Below are 13152 nucleotides of genomic sequence, written 5' to 3'. Positions count from 1 at the left end.
TGAGCATTCACATGTAAGCTTAAATTCAACCTCTTCCGAGAAACCTTTTCTGACATTATCTCTGTAGTTGTCGCCAACGCCCTTGGATGCTGTGGTGTCCAACTTGGTAGCCACATATGGCCGTTGAGGCTTTGAAAAGGGGCGGGTCCCAGTCAAGACCTGACGTAAATGTAAAATACACACCGGATTCCCAAGACTTAACCAGAAAGAAAATGTAAAAAATTTATATTTTTTATATTGATTACACGTGAACATGGTAATATTGATATTTTGGATATATTCGGGTTAAATAAAAGATATGATTAAAATTAATTCCCTTTTACTTAAGGTGGCTATTAGAAAATTTAAATGTAAAATCACACACGTGGCTCATGTTGTATTCGTATCGGACAGCACTGCCCTAAGCCCATCACATTTTCTATTATCATCGGTGAAATCATCTCTTCTGTTTATTTACTTGGTTTCCACCTGTCTTTCCAACTAGAATGCCAGTCCCCGCACCCCCCTTCTCCCGGGAGTAGCAACTGCCTTGTTCACTGTCGTATCCCTGTACCTGCCAGAGCCTGAAAGCCAGCAGCTGCTGACTTGAAGAATGAACCATTCAAGTACCAGGTCTCATGATCCAAAACCACCTGCAGCCCCTCCAAGGGAGGGTCCCCAGGCCTCCCAGAACAGGCAGAGAAGTGGTAACAGAACATGCAAGAGAAGCAAGGATGCAGCAACAGCTCCCCAGCCCAGGCGGAGACCTAGGACTGCCACCCGAGGTGGGCTGCAGGCTGAAGGTGTCCGTGGGCACAGCAGGAAGGGGCTGCTGGGGGATCTGATCTGAGCCCCTCCTTCCCCCAGGCAAGCAAGCAAGGGGCCACTCGGCCCCGGCCAGGCTCTGGCCGCCACCTACTTGGCTCCGGATTTGGTAGACGATGGGGATGAGCAGCAGGACGCAGCCCAGGGCAAGGAGCACGTACTGGGCATAATGCAGCACCTTGGGCATCAACACCAGCTGGCTGTAGAACGTCTGAAGGGTCTCACCCTCCATTGCCCCGCTCTGGCGAAGGAGAAGGATAAACAAATGGACTGGTGCCACGTACTGTGGGCTGAGGGTGCAGACGCCACCCCACACCACACCCCTCCGTCCCCCAACCCCTTTCCCATCTCAAGCCCACTGGCCAAAGCATGCGATGGATGGAGCCAGCCATGCCTCTTATTTCCTCTGGGGCCACACAACAGGACTACATTTCCCAGACTCCCTTGCAGCTAGGCAGGCCCATATGACTTGTTCTGGCCAATGGGATGGGGGCACAGTGATGCTGCAACTTCCACGCCTGCCTGGCTCCCATATGAGTCTCTCCATCTCTTTCCCAATTTACTGAATGGAGACGGATTCTGAAGATCTCCAAGAGGGCAGGACCAGAAGATGGAAGGAGCCTGGGTGTCCCTGAATGTCTGCGTGGAGCAGAGCTCCGCCTGCCCCCCATCAGACTGTGATGTGAGTGGGAAGTGAACTTGACATTTGGAGACTGTTCCAGTGGTTAGCTCACCCTGATTTAAAACGAGCTAAGCCAGAAGGAACCCTGAAAAGCTGGGAGAGAAGAAATTTCAATAAAAAGTTGACACCCTGAAAACCAACTTCCCTTCATCTCAGGAGAAGGGGCCATGTGCGTTAACAAAATTATTTTACACCCTGACCAGGGACTTTACAGTTTCATGCAGCTCCTGTGTTCCTCATCTCCTGTGATCCTTTCAACCCAGTGGGATAACTGACATAAAGTGCTCGGAGAGGGCGAAGTTTCTAACAGATGGTTCTGCATTACTCAGTCCAGCTACCCCAGCCCAGCGTCTCCACCGCACACAGCCTCCTGCCCCAAATGCCCACATCAACTCCTCACTGAGGCATGAGACACCACGCCCCCGGGTGCCCAGTACTCGGGGAGAGGGAAGCAGCCTTACCTCTCCAAACCACATCAGTGGCAGGATCACCGGCTCGATCTTCCCAGTTTGTCTGGAAATAAGCGAGACCAAGCAAGTGAGAAGTTATGACGGGGTGTCTTAGATCAGACAGCTCTGGACCTGTGATCGGAAGCCCCAGGGTCAGGGGGGATTTGATGCTGCAGCAACTTGATCGGCATGGGCTTGAGCAATGGGCATCTCCTGACGGGGCGCAACCTGACAACCCAACAATATCTTTTTAAATGAAAAATTCTTACGTGGAGGGGCTGCCAGGGACCTAGCTGATATCCATTTGTTCTTTTTTAGAAACAGAATCCCAATTTTATTCCGGATGGCAATACGCCCAGCCAACAAACAGCACGGTTTATGCTGATCACTTGCTTTCCTTTGGGGAGTCTGGAATCTGGGTCCATGCCAAGCAGAAGGCGCCTACGTGACCAGCCCCCAGTAAACACCCTGGGTGCTGAGTTTCTACTGGGCATCTCTGGTAGGGGACATTTCACACATGTTGTCACAACTTGTCACTGGGGAAATGAAGCGTGTCCTGGTGTGACCCTCCTGGGAGAGGGCTCTAGAAGCCTGTGCCTGGTTTCCCCAGACTCCACCCCGTGAACCTCTTCCCTTTGCCAATTATGTTTTGTATCCTTTCTCTGTAGTAAATCACAGCCGTGACTATTAACTACATGCTGGGTCCCCTGAGTCTTCCCAGTGAATCATCAAACCCGAGAGTGGTCTTGGGGACCCCCGACACAGTCAGCTACTAGATAGCTGTGTGACCTTGGCCATACTACTTACCCTCTCTGTTCCTCCTCTGTAAAATGGGGATTATAATGGAACTCCTCACAGGGCTCTAGTGAGGACGGAACGCGACACCATGAAAAATACCCAGCATATAAAAAGTGCTCTAGGGGAGTTCCCTGGTGGCCTAGTGGTTAGGATTCTGGGCTTTCACTGCTGTGACCTGGGTTCAATCCCTGGTCAGGGAAATGAAATCCCACAAGCCGTGTGGCACAGCCAAAAAAAAAAAAAAAAAAGACATACAGCGCTTGATGTTTATTATTGTTGCCTTGTTGTCAAATGCCAGCAAACTACTGGACAAACAAATATTCTGTAACTTCACCATTCCTGGGTCTGCTTAAAGAAGGCGCAGCTGGAGGGGAGCTGGCACTCTCTCAGGGGACAGGCACCAGAGTCAGCACAGAAGGTCAAAATCCTCAATCACAATTCTCAAAAAGCGCTTATTCAGTAGACTACCGTTCAGTGAAATGAATTTACACCGTATCACCTACAGAGGAGACAGACACGGAGAACGCTCTGCAAATACAATGGCGCATCCCCTTCACTTCAGCCTCTTTAATCTGAGTTTGTAAGAACTGATGTCAACTGAATGCACAGAGTGTGCAACCCTGCTGCCTTTATCTTGTGAGCAAACGGCACAAAAGTTCCTCAGACAAGTCACAGCTAGACAGCTCTGCTTCCGGGCGGGCGGTGGTGTCTCCAGACTTTTCCCACACGGCTTCCTCAACAGCCCTGGGAGATGCTGATAAGCACTGCTGTTGGACCACCGCCCTTGAGACCACCGCCCCAGCCCACAGGGGCAGCCAGGCAGCTGTGTGGCCTTGGTTCCGAACAGATGGGAACACAGAGGCCCAGAGACATCAGGGTGGTGGCTCAGGGCCACCAGCAGGCAGAATCCAGCCACCCAGATAGACTGCTGGCTTGAGCAGCATTTGTCAAAAATCTGAATGAACTCCCAACAGGTGAAATGTGTGTTAACATCCAGATTTTGAAAAATGCATTTGCAAATGCATAGGATGTGGCCACACTGAGTGCACGGGCCCTGGTGCCGGACAGAGGCTGGCCCTCGGTCCCATCCCCACGGGTTCCACTTAGTCACCTGCCGGCCCCGCACATCCAAGTTAGCAGACCAGGCACTGAGGGACGGGAGCCCTGTGGAGCTCAAGTCTGGGCAGCAGACACCTAATGCACGTGTGGGGCCGTTTCACCAGCCACAAACACTTCAGGAACAAACTCCCTGAGCAGCCTCAAAATGTAAAAATGAAAAGCTAGTGGGGGAGTAAGGATGAGCTGCACTGACATGCTCACCAGCTCAAAGTGTTATTCTTTCCAGCTGAGAGGCATCTCACAAAGCCAAACAGATGCTCACATTCCTGCAGCCCAGGAATCTTTCTGGGGGAATTTTTTTTTTTAATGAAACTACTTCAAATATGCTAAGAAGTACAGGGGACTTCCCTGGTGGTCCAGAGGTTAAGACTCCGTGCTTCCAAGTTGCGGCATGCGGGCCTCTCACTGTTGGGGCCTCTCCCGTTGCGGAGCACAGGCTCCGGACGCGCAGGCTCAGCGGCCATAGCTCGTGGGCCTAGCCGCTCCGCGGCATGTGGGATCTTCCCGGACCGGGGCACGAACCCATGTCCCCTGCATCGGCAGGCGGGCTCTCAACCACTGCGCCACCAGGGAAGCCCCCAAAATAATTTTTTTAAATGAAGAAGTACAGACCCTGACGTAACGACCAGTGTGCTCCCTCACCCAGCTTTATCCTAACTCGATGTTATAACAAGAGCTGGCAAGGATGTAGAGACACTGGCACCTCCCACGCTGCTGGTGGGAGTGTAAAATGTCGCAGCCGCCCTGGAAACCAGTCTGGCAGCTCCTGAAACTCTTAAACATAGAGTCACCATATGACCCAGCAATTCTGCTGCAAGGTATCTACCCAAGAGAAAACATACATCCACACAGAAACTTTAAATATTCAAAGCGGCACTATTCATAATGGCCAAAAAGTAGAAACAACCCAAATGTCCATCAACTGATGAATAAAAACATGGTCTTTCCATGCAATGGAATGTTATTCAGCCATAAAATGAAATGAAGCAGTGACACAGGCCACAACATGGATGAACCTTGAAAACATCGTGTTAAGTGAAAAAAGCCAGACACGTACTATATAATTCTATTCACACGATATGGCCAGAATAGGTAAGTCCACAGGAACAGAAAGTAAATTAAGGGTTGCCTGGGGCGGGGGAAATGGGCAGTGACAGCTAAAGGGTGTGGGGTTTCTTTTGAGGGGGTGGATGGAAATGTTTCAAAATTGGTTGGGGTGACGCTGCCCAGCTCTGTGAATGTCCTACAAATCACCGAATTGTGCACTTGTAAAGGGTGAGTTTTATACTGTGTGAATTAAATCTTGATAAAGCGGTTACTGAAAACCAACTCAAAAAAAAAAAAAAAAAAGAAAAAGAAAAAGAAAACCGGTGCTTAAAGAATTCCTCCCATTAAGTGAACGGTCTCACTTCAGAAGACTGTTCGCTAAGTTTCCACTTACAAACACTTGGTTTTGACAGGATTTAATTTTTGCTACTCTGTCGAATGGGAAACAGCTTGGATGGAAGAGTCTGGCTAATTTGGGGGACAAATGTCAAGAGAGTACAGGGCAGGGATGTCAGGATGCAGTTTGGGCTCGGCTGAGAGCTAAGACCCCCCTCAGGGGTTCAAGGGGCAGGGACCAGATTCCATATCCCGAAGGACCATCTCTCTCCCCAGATGCCAGGTTCCCAAGGACATGGCCAGAGTCCCGAGTCCCTGATCTCTCAACAGCAAGGCAGCCCGGGGCTCCCAGACCCCACTCACCCGATGCCTTTCACAGACTTAATGTAGAGGCTCAGCTGCAGTTTCACAGAGCAGTTCATGGGGATTCCGGTGACCTGCAGTAACAAGAGCAGTGAGGGGCCCGGCCTCCCTGGAGCCCTGGGGACCCCTTCAGACAGCCCTCTCCTGGTCACGCTCAAGAGGGTGCGTATCCCAAATGAACTGCCCATCCGATGGGGCTTCCGCTACCCATTCAAAGCCCTGATGGGTAAACACATGTTCCCCAAATGGCTCTTATGTCCACGACCTCGAGGGATCCCCTCTGGTGAGCCAGGCTCGCTCTGGATGGAAAAAGAACTAACCCTTTCCATCTGTTCTCTTGCATGACGCATCCCCCAGTGCAGAAGGACGTTTCCCAGTCATCGCCCCTCCCTCCAGCCTCCAAATAAAATAAAATAGATTTACATGTTAATAAAGTCACTCTCTTCTCCATTCACCCCCCATTCCCTCCCCACCAGCGTCTCAAAGAGAAAGTCTGCAGGGAGCTTGCTGGGCCCCTAGTGCCTCTGCAATACACCTCCACCCGATCTCCATTTCAACAGAGCTGGCCTCAGGCTCGTGCCAAGGGCAGGTGACGGTATTTTACAGAGAGCCTAGTGATATTTTGCGTTCTTTACTTGGAGATTTTTTTTTTCTTTGGCTGCGCTGCACAGCTTGCGGGATCTTAGTTCCCCGAACAGGGATCGAACCCGCGCCCCCTGCTGTGGAAGCGCAGAGCCCTAACCACTGGACCGCCAGAGAATTCCCTATGTAGAGACATTTTTAATTTCCGATTTGAGGTCATGATAGAAAGCTTCCTTTGTGCAGGAATTTTTTTTTTTCTTTGGATGAGATTTTTTTTTTTTAAGTAGTAAGTCAATAACACAAAAAGTGACACACATATAGGACCAAAACCAGGAAGGTGCTTCCAGAATGATGTCAGGAAATGAGAGTGGAAAGGAACCTAGGTTTGAGGACAGACTGCTGCTTCTTAGCTGAGACTCTTCTCATCTGGAAAGTGGAGACAACTCTGCCCATTTCACAGGGTTTCTGCAAGGGCAAAATAAGGGATGCAAGACAGCCACACTCAGAGCCATAAATGCTGTGTTGTTATCACATACCCCAGTGGGAGAGGGCATTATCTTCCAATATAGCCTGGCATCCTGAGGTCCTTTGGGACCCCAGGGGCACAGAGCAACTGGCCAAAGGCCATGCTCCCAGGACGGGGGAGAGTTTGAACTTGAGAGCCCGGTGGGACGGGAGTGAGATCACGCATGTGCAAAAGAGCCAGCAGGGGTGAGGCTGCCCTGCTAGCAAGGCTGTCCCTGGCTGGCGTCTGCGGTCCTGGATTTCAGGAGGGCTCCCACCTCTCCCTGACAGATGAGAGGGGCTCACTGTACCAGGACAGTTTGTACAAACACTGTGGTTTATGCGGACACCTGATTTCCTTCTGGGAGTCCGGAATTTCGGTCTGTGCCAGGTAGACGGCGCCTATATGACCATCCCCAGTAAGAATCCTGGGCACTGAGTCTCTACTGGGTGTCCCTGGTAGAGGACACCTCACACGGGGAATGAAGGCTGTCTTCTGTGACGCCCCTGGGAGAGGGCTCAGGGAGCCTGTGCCTGGTTCCCCCAGACTTCACCCCATGTGCTTTTCTCTTTGCTGACTGTGCCTTGTGTCTTTCACTGCAATACATCACCGCTGTGGGTACCACCATATGCTGGGTCCTGGGAGTCCTCCTAGCAAATCCTCCAACTTGGGGGTGATCTTGGAGACCCGACACATCCTGCTTTCTAGACTCTACATTCTGGGGTCTCCACTCAGGCCACTTCCTTCTCCAGGAAATGTGTCTCCTTCCTTCCTTGTTGTCACCACACACACACACACACACACACACACACACACACACACACCGGTTTCAGGAGCAGGAAAGAAGGCACCAGAGAAGCCGCTTCCAGCAGGCATTCTGTTTTCCGGGCTAATGAGATCAGAAATCAGCAAATCGACCCCATGACCATCCTCCCCAAATCGACAACAAAATCCAAGGCCACTTCCTCTCCCCGTCTGCCCCTGACCTGAAATGAGAAGTAGAAGTCTACTTCTGCGTCAGCTGATACGCTGCTGCAAAACAGCTGTTTGCATCTCCCCAGCCTCCCAAACTTAACTGTTTCTCTCTCAATGTGGGCAAAAAAGAGAAAATCCATACAGCACAATGCAAGTCACCAGTGAGAACAGAGAAAAGATCTTGCTCCTGCTGGAATGCCCAGAAGCCAGCAGAGAGAGAGAAAGAGAGGAGAGAGAAGCAGTGAAGTGGATGAACTAAAAGAGAAAGCTAACCGTTTGTTAGCTTTATAATAAAAGCCTTTTAAAAACTGGTTCAAAGTTTAAGACAGTATGGAAAAGCCTTAACACAACTAACAATAAAGGATGAATTTAACATAGAGCACACAATAGATTCATATTAATAAATTACTATCAACTCAATTCACTAATACCCACTTAATTAACTACATATTAATACAGGACAGAACGTAGTGGGCATTAAAACAACTGTTCGTACAGCCAATGTTTTAAATAACTGTAAATGGAGTATACCCTTTAAAAACTGAATCACTACATTACACGCCTGTCACTTGTATAATATGGTACGTCAACTATACTTCAATTTTTAAAAAAAGGCTACATACTCTATGGTTCCAACTACATGACGTTCTGGAAAAGGCAAAACTACAGAGACGGTAAAAGGTCAGTCACTGCCAAAGGTTGGATGGGAGTGAAGGTAGGAGGGGGATAAATGGGTAGAACACACGGGATTTTTAAGGCAGCGAAACCATTCTGTAGGAGACTGTAATGGTGGATACAGGTCGTGATGCATTTGTCAAAACCCATAAACCTGATCCACACAGAATGAAGCCTAATGTAAGCTATGGACTATAGTTAATAATAACGCTCATTCATCGACTGCGACAAATTTCGTGCCGGGGAAAACGATGTCTGCGAACCCTCTGTATTTTCTGCTCAGTTTTTCTGTAGGCCTAAAACTATTCTAAAAACCAGAGTAAGGACTTCCCTAGCGGTCCAGTGGTTAAGAATCAGCACTTCCACTGCAGGGGGTGCCGGTTCGATCCCTGGTCGGGGAACTAAGATCCCATATGCCGCATGGTACAGCCAAACAAACAAAAATGAAAGTATGTTAATTTTTTTAAAAAACAGACATATGGGGCTTCCCTGGTGGCGCAGTGGTTGGGAGTCCGTCTGCCGATGCAGGGGACACGGGTTCGTGCCCCGGTCCGGGAAGATCCCACGTGCCGCGGAGCGGCTGGGCCCGTGAGCCATGGCCGCTGAGCCTGCGCGTCCGGAGCCTGTGCTCCGCAATGGGAGGGGCCACAACAGTGAGAGGCCCGCGTACCGCAAAAAAAAAAAAACAAAGAAGACCTATGTTTGAATTCGGCCTCATCCCTTACTCACGCTCAAGCACTAATATCTCAGTAAATCAAACCCATATTTACTGAGATACTAGTACTTCTGTGGTAACTACTAGAATCCAAGCGATTAACAAGACAGAACAGACCTTTCCTTTATGGAGCCAAGAATCCCATTTACTAGCTGTAGCACTTAACCTATTTGGGCTACAGTTTCCCCGTCTGTAAAATGGGAATAGCAATGCCCACCTCTCAGATTATTGTGAAAATTAAATGAGTTGGTGTGGGTGGAAGCATCTAGAATTATGCCTGTAGCATAACGAGCGTTCAAAATATTTGCTGAATGTGGAGTGTGTGCAGTCATAGCTGACTTCACTAGCTGGATTTTTATTTATTTTATTTTATTTTGTTTATTTTTTTAAATCGGCCGTGCCGCACAGCTTGCAGGATTTTAGTTCCCCGACCAGGGATTGAACCCGCGCCCTCGGCAGTGAAAGCACAGAGTCCTAACCACTGGACCGCCAGGAGAGTCTCAGCCTGGATTTTTAGTGAAAAAAAAAAAAAGAGAGAGAGAGAGAGAGCTAGAAGGTGGAGTGCTGGGGGCTGGGGATTGAGTCAGCGGCTAAGAAAATCTGAGGAGTAACCAAGGAAAACGGCAGGGAACAGCACCGGGTAGAAGAGCTTCCAAAAAGGCCTGCGGGGGAGACCACAAACCCACAGAACTTATTTAATCAATGATAAAAAGCCACCGAGTCCAAATGGGCAAATTTCCAGTGAACGGAGGCACTAAGAAAAGAAGCAACTGGGTAAAAACATGGCCACGGGAGGGCCACATGTACAGGTCTGATACCCTCCCGGTCCCTGTTCACAGACAAAACAACACACAGGACAAATTCCCCAGAACCCAGTTTATCCACAAGATGTTCCAGGCTCTTGTGGTACCTTAAGATCTTTATGGTATGTTGGCACAGCCAGAGGGCTGCCGCTGGCTAATTTGCAGGCTGATAATTCCTAATTAATCTACTTTCTTATAATCCTTTTATAGAGACAATTCCCTTATAAAGAGATAAAGTCCTTGCACTATGAAGTCGGGGCAAAATTTGAAGGCTTGATAGCCTAGAAGCTATCACTGCCAAAGAAATCCAGGCTTCCCATCACCCCCACACTGGAACAGCTTGGTACCTAGTGGGGAGAGGAGAAAGCCAAGTGTGCACCAAACAGAAATCCCCACGCCCACCCACAGGCTGACAGGCAGGGGCTCACCGGGTGGATGTCCAGGAACAAGGAGTGCTCTTCTGGGTTAGGGTGGAGGCCAGACACTGCCTCTGCCAGGACTGGGTCAGCGTTGTAGAAGTGAGGATGGGAGAGAAATAAGGGTGCGTCTAGAAGGCAGAGGGGCAGAGAGGGGATGTCAGACAAAGACAGCATGTTGGCACATCCAGAGCCCTGCCCCTGTCACACCCTGAGCTGGGCAAGGGGATGCGTAGGTGATGAAACACAGCCACTGCCTGCAGTGCACCCCCCTCATGACGATGACAAGATGCAAACAACAATAACTAGACAGAGAGAATTCGTTCCGTCTGCAAATATTTACCAAGCGCCCAAGAGGCACCAGGAACTGGAACCCACCCAGCAGGGGACAAGCTCGGTGCCACAGGAATGGTAACATAGGAGCTGCTGCTTCTGCCAGGAGACATCAAAGGAAGGAGAAGAAGCTGGCTCAAAGATGCCAGACAGAGAAGGTGAGGGAATGGCGTTCCAGGTGGAAGGGATGGCAGAAGCCAACGCAGGGAGGTGGGAAAATGCGCGGTGCATATGGAGCAGACAGCGCCTGGAGGGGAATGATGGCAGTGGAGGATAGAAAGACTTGAACTTGGGTGAGAGGAGGGGCATCTGGATCGCCAAGCCAAGCAGCCCGGACTGTCTTCTGCAGGCAACACGGCAATGATCAGAGATGCTCAGGTGTGCACACCTGCAGCCAGGTCTCCCTAACGTCCACGGGAGGGGAGAAGACACACCTGTTTTGCTCCTTCTCTCCCAGCAGCTGGTCTGTGGGATGGACGCCAACGTGTGAGAACAGGGACTGACCTGGGTCCCTCTGAGTGGAAAATTCATACCCAGACACCCGAGGCTGAAGCTCTCCATCAACTGACCAAGTGAGGCAAACACCAATGCATGCTCGTGTGCTCAGGACAACATACAACAGGCCTGATGGACAACAAGTCAATGGGGAAAAGAATAAGCCTCTCTCAAAACTGATGAGGATCAAGAACCGGCAAATCAGAGACAGAACGCAGACTGGCGGTGACAGGGGCCGGGGCAGAGAGATGGGGAGTGAGTGTAAATGGGTACGGGGTCTCCTTTTGGGTTGATGAGAATGTTCTGGAACTAGATTGTGGTGGTGGCTGCACAACGTTTTAATGTATTAAATGTCACTGAATTGTGCACTTTAAAATGGCTAATTGCGGGGCTTCCCTGGTGGCGCAGCGGTTGGGAGTCCGCCTGCCGATGCAGGGGATGCGGGTTCATGCCCTGGTCCGGGAGGATCCCACATGCCGCGGAGCGGCTGGGCCCGTGAGCCATGGCCGCTGAGCCTGCGCGTCCCGAGCCTGTGCTCCGCAGCGGGAGAGGCCACGGCAGTGAGAGGCCCCCGTACCGAAAAAAAAAAAAAAAAAAGGCTAATTGCAGATTAGTGAACTTCACCTCGATACGAAAAAAAGAAAGAAAAAACAAACAAAACTCACAAGGTCTTCTTCCCTAAAAAACAGCAGCCCATCTGCTACCAGCCAGGTGACCCGCATTCCTGTTTATGTGTGTCTGGCAACCTCAAATGTCTAGATTCTTTCTGCTTTCCTTAGCAAAGCCAAGCACTGGTTTGGAATAAAAGCTGAGATTTAACTGCTGTCTGACTTCATTTTTCCCAGAGTCCTTTTACATTCATTGCCTTAATGCTTCTCAACATTAATTTATTCATCCTAGTACCTCTTTGATGTGTTGCCATATCCAGCTACCCCCTGCCCTGTTACACAATGTGCTTCTCTGAAGTAACTGCTATTGCTTTACATAAACAGCTATATTTTCAAGGACGAGCTTGCTATCTGAGGCGTAACTGGCAAACACTTGCCAGAATTAGAAAATAAATATAGGAATAAATACAATGCGAATGAATGAACGTTGCAGATTCTAACTAGAGACTGTTACCTACGTGAGACTTGGACCCTGTGACTTTCTCTTTCTCTGTCAAAAAGAAAGACAGACGAGTGTTAGAAAGGTACTTTCTTCTGGAAGTGATCAGAAGGACAGAGAGAGAATGGAGAGCAGAAGACCTCGCTCACCACGTAAGTCAATGTTATTTAAAGCTACGTCTTTGGACCTTTGAAGTCTTGGGCACCACCAGGGACGATGTTTCACAATTTGGAAAACCCTGTTTCCCATTCTCCCATCTCACTGTGAAAAGATATCAACAGAGCAAACACAAGGACTGCCCCCCTCCCTCGCTAAGGGAAGCAGTCACCGAGCCAGGCCCTTGAAGGCGGCGAATCTCAAACAAGCCCCATCATGCCTCCAAGGCCAGGGTGTCAGGGTTAGGGGGAGACTGACGTGGGCTAGACCAATTTGCCATCACCTTCCCTTGCTTCAGCTTGCTTGGTTTTTTTTTTTATTAATTAATTTATTATTTTTTTTGGCTGTGTTGGGTCTTGGTTTCTGTGCGAGGGCTTTCTCTAGCTGCGGCGAGCGCGGGCCTTTCACTGTCGCGGCCTCTCTTGTCGCGGAGCACAGGCTCCAGACGCGCAGGCTCAGTAGTTGTGGCTCACGGGCCTAGTTGCTCCGCGGCATGTGGGATCCTCCCAGACCAGGGCTCGAACCCGTGTCCCCTGCATCGGCAGGCAGATTCTCAACCCCTGTGCCACCAGGGAAGCCCAACTTGCTTGGTTTTTTTAATAGCATGCATGCATGTACGTGTTTCTTTCTATTTTATTTCCAAACAGACTGAGAGACAACACCCAAGTAATAAATGGTAATTACTTTATAGCTTTATGGCACATCTAAGCAGACCTAATTGCCCGGGATCACCACAGATTAAGGGCCTCCACTGAGCAGGCCTCAGGACCCTACACAGCACAGAGGTTGGAG

General features: G+C 49.8%; 1 protein-coding gene across 6 annotated transcripts in view; it reads right to left on the bottom strand.

The window, feature by feature from the left end:
• The window catches only part of SCARB1 (scavenger receptor class B member 1), a 78577-nt gene that overhangs the window by 7125 nt on the left and 58300 nt on the right, over positions 1–13152 (bottom strand). For 3 of the 6 annotated variants that reach the window (XM_024758686.1, XM_024758687.1, XM_024758688.1), the window contains exons 8-11: positions 10282–10400; positions 5599–5672; positions 1948–1999; positions 899–1045 (exon numbers count right to left, since the gene is read on the bottom strand). In XM_024758686.1, coding sequence (XP_024614454.1) covers positions 899–1045; positions 1948–1999; positions 5599–5672; positions 10282–10400 — 392 coding nt within the window. The other 3 variants (XM_024758685.1, XR_003005020.1, XM_024758689.1) reach the window with 3 other exon arrangements.

The sequence above is a fragment of the Neophocaena asiaeorientalis genome, unplaced genomic scaffold (assembly GCF_003031525.2).
Source record: "Neophocaena asiaeorientalis asiaeorientalis breed wild unplaced genomic scaffold, Neophocaena_asiaeorientalis_V1.1 scaffold77, whole genome shotgun sequence".
In the NCBI taxonomy this organism is placed as follows: domain Eukaryota; kingdom Metazoa; phylum Chordata; class Mammalia; order Artiodactyla; family Phocoenidae; genus Neophocaena; species Neophocaena asiaeorientalis.
This window is presented reverse-complemented; position numbering and strand designations above follow the sequence as displayed.